At 42.7% G+C, this 21,161-nt stretch overlaps 1 protein-coding gene and 1 pseudogene across 2 annotated transcripts in view; both read left to right on the top strand.

Annotated features, from left to right (window-relative positions):
* Positions 1-21,161, top strand: part of lrp5 (low density lipoprotein receptor-related protein 5) — an 85,953-nt gene that overhangs the window by 49,373 nt on the left and 15,419 nt on the right. For both annotated transcript variants that reach the window (XR_011035160.1, XM_068312719.1), the window contains exons 17-21: positions 632-780; positions 1,410-1,587; positions 2,686-2,882; positions 4,061-4,266; positions 6,424-6,614. Coding sequence is in view for 1 of the 2 variants with exons in the window: in XM_068312719.1 (XP_068168820.1) it covers positions 632-780; positions 1,410-1,587; positions 2,686-2,882; positions 4,061-4,266; positions 6,424-6,614 (921 nt within the window). In the remaining variant the exon portion in view is untranslated. The remainder of the gene's footprint in view (positions 1-631; positions 781-1,409; positions 1,588-2,685; positions 2,883-4,060; positions 4,267-6,423; positions 6,615-21,161) is intronic.
* Positions 17,473-19,452, top strand: LOC137594128 (uncharacterized; annotated as a pseudogene).

The raw sequence follows: 21,161 nt of genomic DNA, 5'->3' as shown, positions 1-21,161 counted from the left end.
CCCCGGTTTGAGTCCCACTCTGTGGGTAGTGTCCATGTTCTCTCTGCGTGGGGGGGTTCTCCTGCCTCCTCCCACCTCCACAAAGATGAGCTGCAGGTTAATTGGCCGGTTTCAAAGTGTCCGTAGTTGTGTGTGTGTGAGTGTTTGTCTCTTCACATGTGGCTCCGCGGTGCACTTGCGTTGCGCCTGGAGTGTACCCTGAGTCACACCCCCAGTGGGGTTGACTCCAGCACCCGTGGGTTCAGAAGATGGATGGAGGAGACCTCCACACGTGATGTCGTATCTATGAAGGTTGAATTCCAGAATGTCTGCAGTCGTATAAACACCTTTGGACAGTTACTGCCTGGAACCGGGGCGTTGAAGGGGATTGTGATGCAGTGTGGGGGGCACCCATGACTACACAGTCTCTTGAAACTCTTCTTCTGTGGTGTCATGGTTTGTAAGTGTTAATGTGTTTTGGACACAGTGCACTTTTAAACCTCAAAGCCAATCTAAATGGAACCTGACCCTGAACCTGCACCAAACAGTTTTCATGAATGTTGTCTGACATACAGTCACTGCTGGCTTGAAGGATAATATGACTGTAGATGATAGAAAAGGCAATCAGGTGTGTTGATCTCATCTTCTCCAGGTCTTCAGAGGGAGATCATCATCGACGACCTCCCCCACCCCTTTGGTCTGACTCAGTACCGGGACTTTATCTACTGGACAGACTTTAACCTGCGCAGCATTGAACGTGCAGACAAACGCAGTGGACTCAACCGCACCGTGGTGCTGCAGGTACGGAACCTGCTAGACCAGAGCCTTTGTGTCTTCAACTTGTTCTGTTCTAAATTTTATTTGAAACACACACAGGAAATGGAAAAAAATGTGCACCATGCTTTATGACGTAACTATTCAAAACTAACAACTGATGGTTTTTTGAAGATGTATGAAAAATGTAATAACAAATGAACACCAAAGAAGCTTCATTTTAAACTAGAACATTTTTGAAGCTCCATGTGTAAACTACTGCTGTCACCACTGAAACTGTTTGTCATCTCTTTCTTACATTCTATTAGAACACTGTCATTTATCTCCAGTCACTGTTTAACACACACCACACAACATGTGCCTGTTGTCCTTGGTGGTGTGTGACAGGAAAACAGCAGAATGCCTTTTACTATGAATGAATTTCTTCCCTCCCAGTGGTCAGACTCTTTCTGTGTGAGGGATTGTGTGACGGTGTTTTCTGGGCCAAACAGCTGCTGTCTTTTGATATCCTCGGAATTACAAGGGTTCTGTTAAAACAACGTCTTTAGATAACTTAAGCCAAACTGCTGTACTAGTGTTTGTAATCCCTCATTAAATGCCCATAGCTGTATCTAAAGGCCTCACTCCAGACCTGTGGTTGTGTCCTGTGTGCACAGGGCCAGTTGGAGCTGATGCTTGACATCCTGGTGTTCCACTCCTCCCGTCAGGAGGGGACCAATGACTGCTCTCATAACAACGGCCACTGTGCCCACCTTTGTCTGGCCACACCCGCTGGCGCCCAGTGTCGGTGTGCCTCCCACTACACGTTGGACAGCGATGGACGAAACTGTAGCTGTACGTACTGACCTACTGGGGGTAGAACGGTTTGCTCTCAGTGTGGACGATGGGGGGGTTGGTGAGCAGGCAAGGCTGTCTGGGTCCAAACAAATAAACAAATGTTGATAAAGAAACAAAAGATGAAACCTTTCAAACTATTATTACAACCAGGGGAGCTGAAACTTAAACATCAATGTGAACTGTAATACGGTCATCCCTCGTTCCTCGTGGTTAATGTGTTCCAGGAACCACACACAATTAACGAATTCCGCGATAGATCTATTTATCATATTATTTACGGTAGTTTAAACCTTTCTGAACCCCCCCATACTGATATTAAACCACCTTCTATCTGTATTACCTTTAAAACACTGATAGACTGTTTAAAACACTTTGTGTCTCACGGAAGTCTGAGACTCACGGAACGTAGAACACTTCCTGATGCCGTCAGCCAATAGAATGTGCGTACAGTATCACGTGACTGCCTACTAAAAATCTGTGATGAGGCAAAGTCATGAGCGTTGATGCGTGAATGCGTGAGGAATTACTGCATAACAAAGAAACATCCACAGATCAAACATGTAACACCTCAATGAGATTAAAGGTAGTGAACGGAGGGAATGCAGGTCATGGAGCTCCTGCTGTCAGAACGGTGGAGCAACGGTTCTTGTTGCACGAGGTCTATGCTACCCAGCATGCCACCTGCTGCACTGCTCATCTGGGGTTGTTCTTCGTCTCCTGAGTGAAGCCGGTGCTTCTGGCCTACCTCTTCCCCTACAATATGAGCTGATCTTCCAGCATCAGTCATTCCTGATGCTGGAAGAAGAAGCAGAAGGTCCATCTGGAGGCGCCACAGGCGAGTCCTTCGTCATCGCTCTGCTCTGATGGGGCTGTGGATCCTCATGTGGTTTTTACAAGTGTGAAAACAACCACAGCTTCTGCATTCTACAAGCTGAACTGGTCTGACTGGTCCATATTTAGAGTACATGAGGTAAATAAATGCTGTCCTTTAGAAAGGGAAGTGTCAGCTGACATCAGCCCTGGGTTGTGACTGTCTCTAGGATGGCTAGCAGAGCTCCTACGTTGTGTCCTCACTCCGTCTGTTTCTGTCTGCAGCTCCCTCCAGGTTCCTGCTCTTCAGTCAGAAGGCCAGCATCAGCAGGATGGTTCTGGGGGAGCAGAGTCCTGACATCATCCTGCCCATCCACGTCCTGAGGAACGTCCGAGCTGTCAACTATGACCCAGTGGATCAGCTGGTCTACTGGCTGGACGGACGGCAGAACATACGGAGAGCCAGAGACGATGGAGCCATGGTAACAGTACCCTCTGAGCTGTGTGTGTGTGTGTGTGTGTGTGTGTGTGTGTGTGTGTGTGTGTGTGTGTGTGTGTGTGTGTGTGTGTGTGTGTTAGCAGCCGTTCTGTCCATCAGTGTCAAACAGTCTCTGCCCATTTTTCAGCATCTCACTCACTTCAGTCTTCAGTCAAACTCAGCGCTGGAGTTGGGGGTTCTGATGGGGTCCTGATGGGGTGTTGGGGGGTTCTGATGGGGTTCTGATGGGGTGTTGGGGGTTCTGATGGCGTTCTGATGGGGTATTGGGGGTTCTGATGGGGTGTTGGGGGTTCTGATGGGGTGTAGGGGGTTCTGATGGTGTTCTGATGGGGTGTTGGGGGTTCTGATGGGGTCTTGGGGGTTCTGATGGGGTCTTGGGGGTTCTGATGGGGTGTTGGGGGTTCTGATGGGGTCTTGGGGGTTCTGATGGGGTCTTGGGGGTTCTGATGGGGTCTTGGGGGTTCTGATGGTGTTCTGATGGGGTGTTGGGGGTTCTGATGGGGTGTTGGGGGTTCTAATGGGGTGTAGGGGGTTCTGATGGCGTTCTGATGGGGTGTTGGGGGTTCTGATGGGGTGTTTCATTGTTATGTTGTGGGTTAACACCTGGGGGGGTGCAGTGTGGCGGAGGGATAAGGCAGGGCTGAACAGGCATGGATGTTTGTTTCCTGATGGACGGCGGTGGAGTAATCCAGATGATAATCTGCTGGGACGGCACAAATTAATCCAGGAGCAGATAGGAGGGCAGCAGGGGCTGGAGGGAAGGAGATGTTCCTCCACCATCTGTAGGGTTCTCTCTACAGGTGGAAAAATCAACAGGCAACAACAAGTCAGAATTTGAAGAACGTCTAGAACTTAACAGATGGAATCGCTTCACAAATAAAAGAATATAGAAGTTAAAATAATTATCAATAATAAACAATAAAAGTAAAACCCTTGTGAATCCAAATGAAAAACCTAATTTCCGCTTCATGTTAAGATGCAGGACAAGAAGAATCTCCGTCACCATGGAGGATGTTTGTATACGTATTTAAACACACTGTCTACGGGTGGCAGCGGCCAATCAGAACCCTGAAGCTACAAGGAAAAATCCAAACTGTTACCACCTTCTCGTGAGGCGCAGAGGAAATGACACGTTTACCAGCTTCCTGTTTGTGCCTCCAGTCCTCCATGATTGTGGGCAGCGGCGCTCCGTCGTCAGACAGCCAGCTCCACGACCTGAGCCTGGACGTCTACAGCCGCCACGTCTACTGGACCTGTGAGACCAGCAACTCCATCAACGTCCAGAAGATGGAGGGACACGCCGTGGGCGTGGTCCTGAAGGACGACACCGATAAGCCCAGGGCCATTGTGGTCAACGCTGAGAAAGGGTGAGCAAAGGGGGGGTAGCCATGATCCACATGTAATTAACGGGTTACGGTTCTTCACATGTCAGCGCAGCTCTCACCAGATTCTACAGTTTCATGCTTCACATAGTTTGAATAAATATTAAAGTTTTGGAAATGTTTTTTTTTCTTTTAGCTTGTTAGTTATAATAATGTGTAGTTACATGTATTGTGTGTGTCACGGCTTGAACAAGACTGGTGGTTAGAACCCAAAAGCACGAGAGAGAAGCAGGCGGGTCAAGTCCAAAAACAGATTTAATAAGGCAGGCAGGGTTCTGGTACCAAGGAATCAGTCCATACAGCAAGCTAACAGGTAGAGTCCAGAATCAGGCCATCGTCAACTGAGGGCAATCCAACAAACCCGGCAGACAAACCCGAGAAGCGGTAGGCAGCAGGCAGGGTCCGGGAAACAGGCAGAGTCAAACACACGAACAGAATATGTGGAAAAAATTGACATTCTGTTTTATGTATTTTGGAGTTTAAAGATGTTTTATTTTGAAAAGTGATGTCTGTGCTGGATGACACACAGACGAATGCATGCGCCTGTGCCTCTTGCCAGGTCTGGGTCACGTGACAGGTTACCAGCCGTTACCCCTAAATTAAGCACCCACAACTGCTCCAGTGTTCTGGATTAAAGTCAAGTAAGATTATTCTGAGACCCAAAAAGTATCTTAATCCCTGCTTCCATTTCCACCTCCTGTCTTTGTGAAGTGGGATTTTCTGCAGCGACCGTAAAGAAAACCAAACTGGAGTAGATCAGACGTCTGAACACACTTCAGGTGTCATTGTCTCCGTTACCCCGAGATCAGAGGCCCCCCACCACTAATTCATTATTGTAATTATTGTTATTTGATTTGTTCACCCTTTTATCGAAATGATCAGTATTCCTCCTACGTTGAATGCACTGATTGTAAGTCGCTATATATAATTATTTCTTACAATTATTTTGTTTACAGAGATGTTGTTATCAATTTATGAACGAAAGGTTGTTTATTGTCTGCTGATGTCTGCATTTTACATAAAACCACTGCAGTGATTTATTATTAGGTTACAGCTGTGCTGGTGTCATTAATTATCGAGCAAATGAAGACCGGTCCGTGAAAATAACCGGTCCATAACACAAAAAAGGTTGGGGACCAATGTGATAGAGGGTCTACACAAGAGAGGTTTGTCCTCTACAGCAGCGGTCCCCAACATTTTTATCTCCACAGACCGGTTTCATCTAACACAATATTTTCACGAACCGGTCTCCATTTGCTGGATAATCGTTAATGACACCAGGACAGCTGTAGTCTAATAATAAATCATCCGCAGTGGTTTTATGTCAACGCAGACATCAACCTTTTTTTCATAAATTGATAATCAACACCTCTGTGAATGAAATTATTTATTTTAGAACAAAAATCATTTTTAATAAGCAATAGTTATATAAAAAATTGATTCGAGTGACTGTGCTGAGTTTTATTTTGAAATATAGCAACTTACAATCAGTTTAGTCAATGTAGGGGAAATACTGATCATTTCTATAGAAAAGGTGAACAAGTCAATCGAACAACAATAATAATAACAATAATGAGAATTAGTGGAGATCTGACTTTGTTTCTCTGCAACGAGGCGGTTCCACCTCTGGGTAACGGAGACAATGACACCTGAAGTGTGTCCAGATGTCAGGTCTACTCCGTAGTTTGGTTTTCTTTATGGTCACTGCAGAAAATCCCACTTCATAAAGACAGGAGGTTGGAAATGGAAGCAGGGTTTTCACTGCTTTTTGGGAGATCTCAAGATATCCTGCTTTGTTTTAATCCAGATCACTGGCAGAACACTCATTTTTGTTAGCTTGTGGGCTTAATTTTTAGGGTAACGACTGGTAACCTGACACGTAACTGACACCTGTCAAGAGGCACAGATGCAGGTGTTCTTCGGTGCGTCATTCCGCACAGACGTCACTTTTTAAATTAAAAAATCTTTAGATTGATAATCAAAAAAAAAAAGAAAAATTCAAGCATGCCGGTACCGGGTCACAACCCGGTGGTTGGAGACATCTGTGTCTGAGAATGCAGTCCTAACAGTGATTTCTTGGTTCTGTCAAATAAAAGTTTGTGTAAAAGAAACCTTGTAGGTCATGACGTGTGTGTCCTGCAGGTATATGTACTTCACCACAGTGCAGGAGCGCTCAGCTAAGATTGAAGGAGCCAGTCTGGACGGGACGGAGAGAGAGTCCCTGTTCACCACTGGCCTGATCAGACCCGTCGCTCTGGCTCTGGACACCAAACTGGGAAAACTGTTCTGGGTTGATGCTGATCTCAAACGCATCGAGAGCAGTGACCTGACCGGTGAGTTCCCACGTGGACAATACTTTCAGGCAGCTCATGTCATATATGTTAGAAACTGTATGTGTACATTTTAGGTGAATCATGAGTAGTTGCACATAAAGATAGAGGGACAGGAGCTCAGTCCACAAAGTCTTGGACTGGGGACTGAAAGTCGCTGATTCAAGGCCCGGTGTGGCCCAAAAGATCTGGAATGTGAGCTGCAGTGGGAGGTGTCAGTTCACCTCCTGAGCCTTCTGCTCAAGGTGCCCTTAAGCAAGACACAGTCCCCCCTACAAGCTGCTCACTTTGGTACGCCTAAAAGTCTCTGCCCGCCGCTCTACCGCCCCACCACTTACTTAAAATGAATTAAAGATGGAGATGTGTTCTCAGGACCTTTCTAACACTGACATAATCCTGTCAGTAATGACACATATGATGTTAGAATGCAAAGTTACACCATGAAGTACTCTGCATTTGTTTTGTTGACGGTGTTTTTTTATTGCAGTTTTGAGGTAGTAATGGAACAAATCAACAACAAAACATAACTAAATAACAAAATTCCCAAACAGGAAACAAACACAAAGTTCGAAGAAAAATAAAAAAAGCTATAACAGATTGTCACGTTTCTTCAATGCGTTCCTTTATGAACACCTCGGGGGTCTTTGATTCGTTGTTGGTTCTATTTGTAAAGTTATTCCATTTCACACATTTTTTTTACATCGTTGTTTTCGAGTCATAATCTTGTGTCAGTTGTTGCATAACATACCGTACATTCAATTTGCGTTTGTTGTTGGGTGGTCTGGTTTATACTATCGTCGTGTGATTGCCTTTTTACGACCTACCAACAATTTTTTTGATAAATATCTGTCTCCTTTCAACATATTTTTATTTATATTGTTAGAATACATAAACATAATTATCTTGGGTATATCATAGCCCAGAATTCCAACAATAACAAAATCAAAAAACATGGAAATGATCTACATTTATAGCCCCACATTTCCTCCAACATGATTGGAACTTGAGCTATTGCTCTTTAATTTGGGTCAAATAAAGAATCTCATTAAGTTCTTCTAGCGGTATGACTTCCACGCAAGTGCTGATTTAGTTGTTTGTTGGGATCTCCACATAAACAGCCACTGGTCCTCAGAAATGTTCTGCCCTGGTTCTTGTGCCCATGTTGGTTTAATGATGAGGTTCCCTCTTCTCTCCACCAGGTGGCCATACTGTGTTGTTTTTTGTCTGCATTTCTTTAACTTGCAGATTCCCATCATGGTGTTGATTGTGCAATTTTTATCCAAATTAACAGAACCATGTTTTATTTCCCCATCAAAAAACCCATCCCTCAGTCTAAATAGAGTTGGTGAGAGACAGCAGCCCTGTCTGGTTGACCCTTCTAACGTTAAGCTCTCAGTAACGTTAGGAGGTAACGTGTTTTTATAAATTAAATAACATTGTCTTTAAATCCCATTGTTCCAACCATCTGAGATAGAAGCACCAGCTCACATCCTTCCTGTGGAGCATACCCACTAACAACGTTGAACATCACACCTTCGATTTATATAGAAGCACCAGCTAACGTTATATAATCTGAACAAATCTCGCCATCGCTTCTCTGAGGGATTACTGATGTCACGGCTTCCTTGGTTTGAGTGGTGGTAGGATTTGATCACTGGATGCCTTGTACCACTCGGATGGCAGACTTTCATTTGGTTTAAGTTGGGGGAGTGGGGGGGGTTGGGCTTCCAAGTCTATAATAGTTATAATATAATAAGGACGTGACGTAGGGGAAACTCTGGGCACAACGCCAGTACACCATTGAGCCACACAAAGACAGACGACCTCGCACACTCACACTCACACCTACGGTCAATTTAGACCGGCCAATTAACCTGAAGTTCATGCTTCTGGAGGGGGAAGCCAGAGAACCTGGAGAGAACCCACACAAACACTGGGAGAACATGCAAACTCCACACAGAGCGGGACTCAAACCCGGACCCGCCTTGCTGTGCGGCGACAGCGTCACCCACTGTGCCCTTATAATAATAAAAGAAATTTAAATTCAATATTTTTGGGTTCATAGATCACATAGACATGTCATGTTATTTGAATTTATGTCCCTCGTGTTGTGAATTGTCCTGTCGGCTTGTTTTTCTAACCAATAGTTTAGTTCCCTTGGCCCCAATTTATAACATGATTGTTTTACTAGTTTATTTTTTCTCTCTATTTCAAGAGTTAATATTCCATCTCTATTATCTCATTTCTGAGTGTGAATTTGTGTTGTTTAATTTTGAACAGCTTTTCTTTTCCCTTCTTGTAATCTTCTGCTCTATTACTTTAAACTTATGTAGTCTTTTTTTTCCTCTTATAACTGCCCTCAGGACATAACAGGGTTAATAACAGGGTTAATAACGGGTTTAATAACAGGGTTAACAGGGTTGTCATTGTCCTTTAGATAAGTTGTAATGTCTTCCTTTAGCTCTTCTATTGTCTTGTTCTTTAATATCCCTCATAACAACTTGTTAGTGTTAACTTGGCTTCAAGATAAACATCTGGTTATTTTACACTTCTTTATCCTACAATACTTGTTTTTATTCATAAAGAAATAGTCAATCCTAGCATTGCTAGCATGTAGGGCTGAGTAATGAGCGTCATTTCTTTTAGAGGGATGTAATTCTCTTCTAAGTATCAATTAGCGCAATTTTTAAAAATCTTGTCCAAACCATTTTTGTAACAGGCTAGACTTTCTATTTTTATCTGTTTTGTAAAACTTACTCAGGGTTGTTCTCAGTTGGGGTAGCCGCAGCATGTCATCCTTTTTCCATTTTAGATAACACTCTTAAGTTTTTTATCCCAGATGCTCTTCCAGCTGCAACCTCCTGCTTTTAACCCTCTGCATGTATCGTAGAGGGTGACGTCTTCACCCTCCACGATACATTCATGTGTTACTCAAGGTAAGTCTTTCCTATTGATTGCTCTGTAAGCAGGCGGCGCAGTGGTGCAGTGTGTAGCGCTGTCGCTGCACAGGAAGGCGGTTCCTGGTTCAAGTCCTGCTCCATGCGGAGTTTGCATGTTCTCCCCGTGATTGTGTGGGTTTTGTCCCGGTTCTCTGGCTTCCTCCCCCCTCCAGGAACATGTTTTACTTCTGCCATGAAAATGTCTGGTACGCCATTTTCATGGCCAATCTGTCTCTCTCTCTGTCTCTCTGTCTGTCTCTCTGCCTGTCTGTCTGTCTGCCTCTCTCTGTCTCTGTCTCTCTCTGTCTTTCTCGCCCTGTCTCTCTCCCCAGTGTATTTCTTTTCCACCCAATCGGTCGAGTCGGATGGCTGCCTAAAAGACTCTGGGTCCTGCCCGGAGTTTCTTTCTCAATGAGGGAGTTTTTCTCCGCTGCTGTCTCTGATACTCTGGAGGGTTCAGTTGGGTTCTTCTGTCTGTTAAAGCGCTTTGAAATGTCTGTTGATTTGATTGATCGCTATATAACTAAAGGTTGGTTGATGGATTGACTTCAGGTGTATTGGCCGCTTTCAAATCTCCCGTAGGTGTGAGTGTGTGTTTGCGTTCTTTTCTGCTTACATGGCTTTGCGGTGCACTAGTGTGGCCCAGAGTATACCGTGTCTACAGTTTACTTGTTGTGTCCAAATTTCCTGATTTCCTGATTCCAGTACTCCTTACAGTGAAGTATTTTTTGACTTGAATGTCCACAGTGTGTTTTTTCTTGATTGGCAGATTAGCTCTTTGCAGAAGTACTACTCCTCTGAGCAGCAGACTTAGCCCTGGATGTCTGATTGCAGGACGGAATGAATTTCAGACCAGCCTGAGAAAAACAAAATATAGTCAGGAAATTTAAGAAAACCTGTTTATGCCACTGAAATCCTAAAGTACCTATTGGATCTGAAAGGACAATCAAATGATTCACACCTACATGAAGCGTTTCTTCAGCAGATTTGTGAGGTCATGTTTGCCGTCCGTGTTTAGGAGGTTCTGGACCCTGTCACAGGATTCTGTCATCTCCCTCAGGATAATGTCCTTCTCACAATTCACTGTCGCCGGGTCGTTATTGGAATGTATTTCCTTGATCAACCTAGAGCACTAGCAAACATCATGACAATATCAAAATATGATCAGGGTAATTGTTAGTCGTTCCTTTAGTTACATAAATTCCGGAGCATATTGTTCTCAGTATGCACTGGGTTCCATACACTCTAGGTCAGGGGGGTCAAACTCATTTCCACTGAGGGCCACATCAGCATCAGGGCTGTCCTCAAAGGGCCAGATGTAACTAATATAACGAAATGTAACTACTACTTAATGTAACTAATAAATGTAACTAAATGTAACTCAGTGTAATGTAACTAAATGTAACTACTCCTTAAAGTAACTACTCCTTAATGTAGCTAATAAATGTAACTAAATGTAACTCAGTGTAATGTAACTAAATGTAACTACTCCTTAATATAACTAATAAATGTAACTAAATGTAACTGAGTGTAATGTAACTAAATGTAACTACTCTTAATGTAACTAATAAATGTAACTAAATGTAACTCAGTGTAATGTAACTAAATGTAACTCAGTGTAATGTAACTAAATGTAACTACTCCTTAATGTTAAATAACTGAATTTCTGACTTATTCTAGTTCCAAACATTACAGTTAGACAGAAAAAACATTTTGTTTGTTTCTCTGTTCTAACATAAATCCTTTTCATTTGTCAGGTTATTAAACCCACAGAACTCCATCAATCAAGGATCAAACTATCAATCAATAAAGAAAAATAACATCAGACACAAGTTAGGACATTAACTTTGTTCACAACGTTTAGTCAGAGTTAGAATGGGCTGAACTACTGCATTGTGGGAAATGTAGTTTTGGTCAAAGCACACTTTAGACCTATTTATTTTTAGACGCCACATAAAATGATGTGGAGGGCCACCACTAAACATAGTTGTTTGTAGTGGTGAACAAACATTTACGCTCTTATTCACACTATGAACACTATTGCGTGTAGAATTCACCAAAGGTGTGTTTTTGGTGGCAGGAAGAAAATGGAGAACCCATGCAGACGTGGAGACGTTGAATAATAATGATTATAATACCTGTTTTGTAGCTCTACCAATTTTTTCTTGTTGAACAGAAATTTCATTGTTTAGTTTAGTGATTGTTGACTCTTTGTGCAGAATCTTGTGTTCTTTCACATTTTCTTCCAGCAGCAGTCTATCAAAGGTATTTTTCAAATCCTGGAGGGTAGCACATAAACATAAGTACAAAAAAAGTGACATAAATTTGTTTGATGATGCAGTATGGCATCATACTTACTATATGTGAATTTTATACTAAGATATTTTATTAGGACGTAATTGGTCCATAGCGGCTGTAAAAAGGACTAACCTGCAATTTGTGTTGGAGGTCTTGGATCAGTTGATTTTTAACTTTGAACATCTGCTCATTTGCCTTCAGGTGTTCTTCTAGATTCTGTCTCACCTGAAACTCTGGACCTGAACAATCAATTAATTTGATCAATCATTGTCGAATTGTTATTTTCAGCAATTTCTTCTCTGATAAAGAAGGTTGTTACAGCGCTAATTTCAATTCAGTCTACTGCTCAAACTTACTGGATTCGTCTGCCCTGTTCAGGGATTGATGAAATTTTGCGTTATTGTTGTCAAACAACACAATGGTGTCCTGAAATGCTCTGTTTTCCATCTCAATCTTGTTGAATTCATCATTCAGACATCTTATCGTCCTCTTGAGCTCCTCCGTCTCCTGTGCAGCAAATTGAAAAGCACACATGATTTGATGTGTTGGTGTTCACTTGCAGGAACAACTGACTTTGTTTTCTGCAGACTCTTAATTTGTTGACAGTGTTGTGTTTAAGACCTCTTACCTTTTCGATATGATGAACCTGGTATCTCTCTTCTTCACCCTCAGAAGTGGACTTTGAGAAGTTCATGATCTCAAACCGATTCTTGGCATTTTTGACCTTGGCCAATTTGTCATTGAGCTCAGTACTGAGATAAAAGCAGACAGAATTAATTGTGGGAAGACACAGCAGAGATGACTAGTAATTTCAAAATAATACAACATGACACCAAGCAAAGTTTGAGAAAAGTTAAATATGGTCAAATCTGAGTGTTTACCGGAGTGCCTGGTTATTCTGTTCACTGATCTTGAGCTGCTTTTTGAGAATGCATCTAGAGCTGTTGCCCAGATGCTCTCGTGACTTTATGGCCGTCTCTAGGTCCAGCTTCTGCTTCTCAAGGGACAGCATACTGCCTGCATGCTTGTACAGAAGATCCCTCCTGCGATTCACCTCTATCATCAGGAAATTATGCTCCGCTGCAATGTCCTGATGAACAACGTATGAGGTCAACAATTGGTGATCATTTTCAGACACATGTAAAATTTTCAACAATAACTTCTTGCCTTTGGGCTTTTCCCTTCAGGGGTCTCCACAGCCAATCTGTGTCTTCGATCTAACCCTGTCTTCTCATCCTCTTCTCTCACACCAACTACCTTCATGTCCTCTTTCACTACATCCATAAACCTCTTCTTTGGTCTTCCTCTAGACCTCCTGCCTGGCAGTTCAAAACTCAGCATCCTTCTACCAATATATTCACTATCTCTCCTCTGGACATGTCCAAACCCTCTCAGTCTGGCCTCTCTGACTTTAAAATCATCAACAACAACAATAACAATGAATACAACCAAAGTAGTACCACCATTGTCTGACTGATGATTTCAGCCATGTTTGTCTTTACAGATGTGCATAAACAGATCTTTTAACTCTATGTGAGCATAAGGGTGAACTTTATGTCTGGTTACCTGTCTCCTGAGCTTGAGTGTCTTTAGCTCCTTTTCAGTGGTTTCACAGATGACATGGACGTCATCTACCTTGCTGGTCAGATTATTCTTTTGAGCGTCCACCCTCTCCATCTCTTTCCACAAGATGCGAGTGTCGTCCTGTAAGAGACACGAGCTGAAGTTATTTTAGGGCTCGATTGCGAAAAAATGCAAAGAAGGACAATGAAGTTATATCAGACTGACCTCAGACTCTTTGACTGTGTTGGCTATCCTGATGGCTGCTTTATTTTTCTCTTCTAGCACCTCAGAAAAATATGAAATTCTGCTTTCTAGGTGCATTCTTTCTTCATCATACTCAGTGGTGTTTTGCAGCTCTTCCAGTTTTTTAGTCAGGTCAGCAATGATGGATTCCTACAATTGCAAGAAAGTGTGAAATAAACTTATTAGCACTGAAGATTCTAGCAACTGACAGCAATTTGAGTTTCTGTGAAGTAGGTTCGCATGCCTTTTCAATCTGGACCCTCTGCAGTTTCACTGAAGCCCTCTCCAGGTCTTTGACCTTTTTGTCCATGCAGGTGATGGTAAATTTATCCTTTGAAACCTGAGTGATGGTATCCTGTTCCTTTGCTTTGAGGGCTTGCAAATGGTTTTTCTGGCTACAAAGCTTATTTCTGCTCTTTTCCACTTTGGCCTTCAACTCCTACAGCAAAACAACATGGGTACACAGTAGTAGTACAGGAAAATTGTACATCCTTTTGAGCGCCGACCTAAGAAATAATTATTCCTAAGACGTGTAGAAAACAATTTTTTTTGTACTGCTATGACTCTAACCATAGAGACACTGATTCTCTGGCCTATCTGCCATTCTGCCTCTTTGTCTATCTCTTACCCTGTCCTTTTCTTCATTGTATTTATTTACACCCAACCGGTCAAGGCGGATGACCGACAATGTCTGCGTCCTGCCCGGAGTTCCTTCCTCAACGAAGGAGTTGTTCCCTGACACTATTGCTTATGCTGTTTCTGTGGGAGTTCAGTTGGGTTTGTCTGTCTGTTAAAGCGCTTTGAAATGTCTCTTGATGTGATTAAGCCCTTTACAAATGAAAACTGATTGATTGATTGGATTGATTGATTGATTAATTACAGGACCGTCTGCTGACAATAATCTACCAGCGTGATGTGACACGATAGAGAGGATATGTTAAGAAAAAGACGCATAAAAGGGACACAATTCACTGCACTATATACAATGTATAATAAAATGTACTGCGACTTAATGTGATTGTAAAACTAGCTGATGCACCATTTATTGTCAGACAGTTATGTTAGTTTATGTTTTCATATCTTTACCGCAGCCCTTTATCGTTTGTCATTCATTGATGTTTAGCGGGCGATGCGACCGGAACGAATACCCAGGCTGAAGGTGAGACCATTGTGGTCATCTCCTGTTCTCTTGTTCAAGAAAATGAAAGGATCAATCGTGTCTGCTATGGGATCGTTACATTGCTTACATCTATTGCTGCAAAATGTTCCTCCAGAAGTTTTTCCATTAGTGCAGCAGTTTCTTTCTCGCTGACAGATGTCTGAGTCACTGCTTTCAGCTGCTCTTCCAACTTAGCATTGAAGTCTCTGACTGACCGGAGTCTAAAGTGCACACAAACATATAGACAAAGGTTATGTTCTGAACCACAAACAGAAATTAAGTAACAGGCAAGTTTTATATAATTATACTTACTTGTTTTCATAATTTGCAATGTCTTTCTCCACGGTGGAAATGTTGGCCTTCATGGAATTTAAGCCAGAGACTGCTCTATCCCTTAAAGTTTGGAAATGCTCCAACTACAAAACAGGACTTACATTTAATTTGGCAACAGTATTAAAATTCTTTCATTGTTGAACTGCTTTGACATACTTACCTTGTTCTTCTGTATCTTGCAACAGTTCTCCTGCTCATGCAAGTTGTATTGCAGCTGGGCAGACAGTTTTTTGGTTGAGTCAGTCTGCTTCTTCATTTCCCTGTTGTTACTCTTCTGAGCTTCCAACAAGGTTTTCTCCTCCTTAAGGGTGTCTTTCCTTGCGTTGATTATCTGGCGGATTTGGGTAATTTCCTAGATGCATGAACAAACAAAGAGCCATGTTTAAATTCCGTTGGCTGTTTTTACAGCTGTTTTTGCATGTCTTTTGGTGTGTTAGCATGTCTTTTATGGACAGACTTTACCTGTGCACACTGTTGAATTTCTTTGTCCCGTTGCTGCATCTGCTTGATGGTGTTTGCCCACTGGTTGATGAGATGTTGCCTCTCCACAGATGCATCCACCCAAACTTCTTTGGTTTTCTTCAAGGCAAGCTTGTTAGGAAAGACGGGGATGCAATGTCAGTCTGTGACATATAGATTTAAAATATTTCCCATGGAACTGACTGACATTCAACAACATGCTGTACAATAAATAATTATTTACAATAGAATTAAAAGTCATATTGGAGTAATATCAAATTCCAAATTAAATTGGTCAATGTCAAATCTATTTTTGTTCAACAATCATTCACTAAACCATCGTGACTGTCTTAAAGTTAGATACTGTGTATTTAAGAAGTGTAGACACTCTGAGGGAAATGTGTAATTTCAAACTTGAATTCCTTTCATTATCCGATAATCCTGCAGCTAATTTGCAAGAAGTGAACACTTGATCCATTTTCTCCCCCACACTACATTGTAGTTCTACTGCGATAAAATGAAATTGACATGTTTTCCACTGTGAATATAGAAGACATCCAGCTGGACTAGCCTCTAGTTCTAATTCCAATAGTAAGCACACTTCACTGCAGCTGCGCTGTAGAAATACTATGGTGGAGCTGGATGGAAGAATGGACAGACGAAGGGACAGACAGACAAGAAAGAAATAGATACTTTATCCCAAGTAATAAGAATATAGAGATGTCTCAGAGTACCTGGGCAGCCTTATACTCCATTACTTCTTTGTCCACTGCTTTACGCTTCTCAACAGCCTCCAGTTCCCTCTTTTCAATAGTCTGCATGAGTGACTACAACAACAGAGACAATAAGGCTATTAGCTTTAATTAGTGTGGATGTGGATGGATGGATGGACGGACGGACGGATGGATAGATGGACACACTGTAGAAAACGTACAGCCTACTGAAAGATTTGTGAGGCCATTTTCTTTTTACCTTGATTTTCTTTTCATTCTGTTGGGCAAACTCCATGTTAGCCAAGGTGTCCTTCTCTTTTTGAAGTGACTTTTCTAAAAAGGCATCTATGGTACACTTGTCCCATTTCATGAGGTTCTGGTACTCCAGTATCTGCTGTTCAACCTCATGGATGAATTTCTGAGACAAAACAGACGAAAGTTAAGTGGTACAACTTGTCTTTGCTTGAACACAGATGAATTCTATGAACGGTAGAAAACCTCTTGTGCAATCTTTTTCTCCTTCAAGGATTTGAAGTCCGTCTCCTTCTTGGCAGTCTGCTGTGTCATGTGCCCCGACTCCCTCTCTATGATGGTTGTGAGGTTTTTCTCCAGCTCCTCTTCTCTTTCAATTGCCTTACACAGAGCCTACATGTACAAACAAAATAAATACTATGGCAAACAAAGTTATAACTAGACACACACTTCTTCGAAGCAATGCGTCACGAACCTGGGTGTTACTCAGCTCTTTATTGGAGTTTTTTATGCTTTCGCGTATGTATTGTTGTTTGTCCTTGAGTCTGTCCAGTTTGTCATGCACTCCTGCCAACTCTTTCTCTTTTTTGTCAATCTGTTATGGAGAAAGTGATAAATACATATTACATGCATTTTCGTTTGACTGCAACATAGCATAACTTATTGCGGATGTCTGTGTAGATTCACAGGTATCCAGGTCATGGTTATCCAAGGCTGTTTAAATCAATCCACTGGACTTTAAAAATGTTTTTTGGAGACGTTTCTCCTCGCATCCAACAGACTTCTTCAGTTTTGAAGGTGGCTGGTCTTGACCCAGTTTATTAACCCTGTGGGGTGTAGTCAGTGCTATTCACATTTCAACGACCATAGTTGAAACCCATTTGGCTCCTCAACGGTGGTTGATGGGGTTCCAGGGGCTGTCAAAGGGGGGTCGTTGAAAGGCAAGTTTCACCAAGCCTTTGTATTAGCAAATGTATTATTATTGTATTAGGGTCATTAGCAACTAACTTAAATGATAGAGTGAGACAGGTCCACTTCACCATGGAGGGCCTGAAGATGAAGGCTGACCAGCTCTTCATGAAACTAATGCCAGTTTGGCCACCTATGTCCTAGAACAAGTCGCCAAGTTTGTTAAGACAGCCCAAATGGCTCAACACAGGAAGAGCGAGGAAACGCAAAGACGTAAGTTTCTAAACCTCCAATCTTGGAGAAAACAAAAATAAAAAGACAGACTAACTCAGCTGGACACAGAAACCCCTGGGTACAACTACAAGTAATGGACAGAATAAATGGGTGAGGAATCTATCAGACAGAGAACTCACCCAACCAGAGAAAGGCATCTTTACCAAAGGATTGAACTTCACCATCACCCCACTGCGTGTACCGGTAGTGGACCTCATTACTGCTACAGAATCAGCCATTAAAAAGAACAACCTTTCCGCAACAGAAGCAGAGGGACTAAGGCTAAAGGGAACAGCAGCCCTTTCTGAAGCTAAGGTCCCCCAGTCCAACCTCTCCACCTAGGAATGGAAGGCAGTGATGGCGCTGAGTAAGGACCAGAACATCACCATCCTTCCAGCAGACAAAGGAAGATGCACGGTAATCCTCAGCACAACGGATTACCATAGCAAGGTTATGTCTTTACTCAGTGACAGCACGACCTACAAGACCCTGAAGCGCGACCCAACCAGCAGCTACAAAAAGGTTGTGGACTGCCTACAGGAGCTATAGAAGGAGGAAACTTTAAACCGCCTGCTCTACTTTCGCCTGTACTGGGGAGGCTATCCCATGCATATATGGCCTCCCCAAAATTCATAAAGAAGGAGCCCCCCTCAGACCCATCCTCAGCAGCATCACCTCTGTCACTTACAACATTGCCAAGCATGTTCCTACCATTTTGGCACTGCTAGTGGGTAACAACCCCTATCATATACAGAATTCCATGGACTTTGTGGAAAAGGAGAGAGGACTGAGATTGAATACAGATGAGACCATGGTATCCTACGACGTCACCTCCATGTTCACATGTGTCCCCACAACAGAGGCGGTGGAGGCAGTGAGACAACGGCTTTCACAGGACACCACCCTCAGCGACAGGAAAAACCTCAACCCCGGCCAGATCTGTCAACTTTTGGACCTCTGCCTCAACACCACCTACTTCCTGTACAGAGGGAACTTCTATAGGCAGAAACACAGATGTGCCATGGGCTCGCCGGTATCTCCTGTCGTGGCCAATCTGTACATGGAAGAGGTGGAACACAAGGCCCTTACCTTGTTCAATGGAACACTGACCAATGGACACATGGGTTAAGATCAAAATCCACGAGGTGCAGCCTTTCACTGAACACATCGACTCGGTGGACAGCAACATCAAGTTCACCAGAGAGGATGTAAAGGACAACAGTTGACCCTTTTTGGATTGTGAGGTCGGCATAAAAGATGACAGAAGTCTGTATGTTGGGGTATATAGGAAACCAACACACGGACCAGTACCTGCTTTTTGACTCCCACCACCCACTGGAGCACAAGCTGGGCATCATCAGGACCCTGCAAGACAGGGCTGATAAGCTACCAACCAGTGCCCTGGACCAGGTGAAAGAACACCAACACCCAAAAGGGGCACTGAAAACCTGTGGATATCCTGAGTGGACCTTCGTGAAAGCTCACACAAGATCCAGAAAGGAGAACAACCCAGTGAGGACGGAAGGGAGCAAACAATGGTATAGTGATCCCGTATGTGTCTGGAGTGTCTGAAAAGCTGGCGGATCTTTAACAAACACAAGGTCCCTGTGTATTTTAAGCCAGGCAACACCCTCCGACAGAGACTGGTCCACCCAAAAGACCCCCAACCACCCAGTCTGTCAGCCTGTCCATCACCATAGCGAACAAGAAGGGGCTCAGCTGATCCCTGATGCAGTTCCACCTCAAGGACATTGTTGATGTGGGGTAGCAAATATAACTCATTCATAATCACCTCTTCAATCAATCTCTTGTTTTCATCACTGAGCTGGATGTTGGTGTAATGGTCAGAACCAATCATTGCTTCAAAATAATTAGAATGCTTCATTTTATTGACAGTGGACAACAGTGCTGTATTTCTTAATTTATAACTTAAATGAGCAGCGGCTATGAAAACATGAAAAGGATTCCACCTTCATGTATCAAAAAAAGTGTCTATGAAGGTGTTCATTTGGTAGACAAACACACATTTATGTATATATGTGTGTTTCAAAGGAACCTCTATGAAGTTGTGTGTGTATCAAAGAAACAGAGTTGAGATGATGAGGTGGGAGTGGAGGAAAAATACTGAGGGCAGTAGGGAAAAGGAAACTGGGGCTATGATAGAAGCCCCCCACCGCCCAAGGGGACTTTATCTACTCTTCTTTTTATACTCTTCTTGTGCTTTGATCTATGGTTCTTTGTCACGGTCATACAGCTTGTGCTTTGATTTACTGTCTTTGTTATGGACATGCACTGTATGTACTAATTGACTAATGGAGGGACAAAAGCAATTGCAATAGAGAAGATGGTTATCATTAATTACCGTTTGAACAGCACTGTGCAGGTGCATATTTATTAAAAATATGCACCTGCTTCCACTTCCTCATCATGCACAGTGAGCATGATGGTGCTGAGGTGTTACTGGAGCCTATGCTAGCGGGCTTTGGGCGTGAGGCAGGGTACACGCCAGGTGTGATGCCAGTACACCAGGGAGAACACGTACATTCCTCATAACAAGAAGGTTTCAGATAAACTACACGTCCAACAACCTGACAAACAAGTTGAGTTTCTTCTCCAGCTTTTTCCCTGAAGACTCGACCATCATTTTGTAGGTTCTCTGACCTCAGGCTGAAGGCCAGAATCCCTTTGTCACCTAGCTGCATAGAGAAGTCTCTGTGAACGGTCTTGGAGATCTTCTTGACATGGCGGCCATTGAACTTTATGGTGGTGGTGTTCGACTCTTGGATTTTGGTGACGAGCATTGAGGTCAAGTAACTACAGACAAATGCACATGACCTCAAATCTTGAAGCACCTAAAACCCCACCCAACTCAACAACAGAGAACCAACGTTCACAACACCAACAACCCATGAAACTTTTAAAAAGTAACTCAAAGAGAAATTACATCTGAATTCTGGAAAGTTGACACAGCACAAATCAGTTTCATTACTTAGCAGATTTAAATATCGACTTTAGGTGGATCAATGTCTGGATTCTGAAAAGTGGACACATCACAAGAGAGGTTCATCAATCGAAGATTTAAAGATTAAGTCAATGTGGATCAACATCTTAATTCTGGAAGGCCGACACATCACGAAAGTAGTTTAATCTCTCAAGGATTTAAAAATCAACTCAAGGTGAATAAAGAGCTGATATGTCCCAAAATTGTTTTTTGCCGTGTTCTAAATGGTTATACAGTAACTCCTTGTTAATGCATTCCAGGACCATCCGCGAGAAACAAAATTCTGCAAATACAGTAATTTAAACATTGATGAACCCCCCATACTGACATTAAACCACCTTCTATCTCAATTGCCTTTAAAACACTCTGATAGACTGTTTAAAGCACTTTTGTATTAAAGAAAAGGTT

This window comes from Antennarius striatus, chromosome 4 (assembly GCF_040054535.1).
Source record: "Antennarius striatus isolate MH-2024 chromosome 4, ASM4005453v1, whole genome shotgun sequence".
In the NCBI taxonomy this organism is placed as follows: Eukaryota; Metazoa; Chordata; class Actinopteri; order Lophiiformes; family Antennariidae; genus Antennarius; species Antennarius striatus.
The sequence above is the reverse complement of the archived record's forward strand: the minus strand, read 5'-3'. Positions and strand labels throughout refer to the sequence as shown.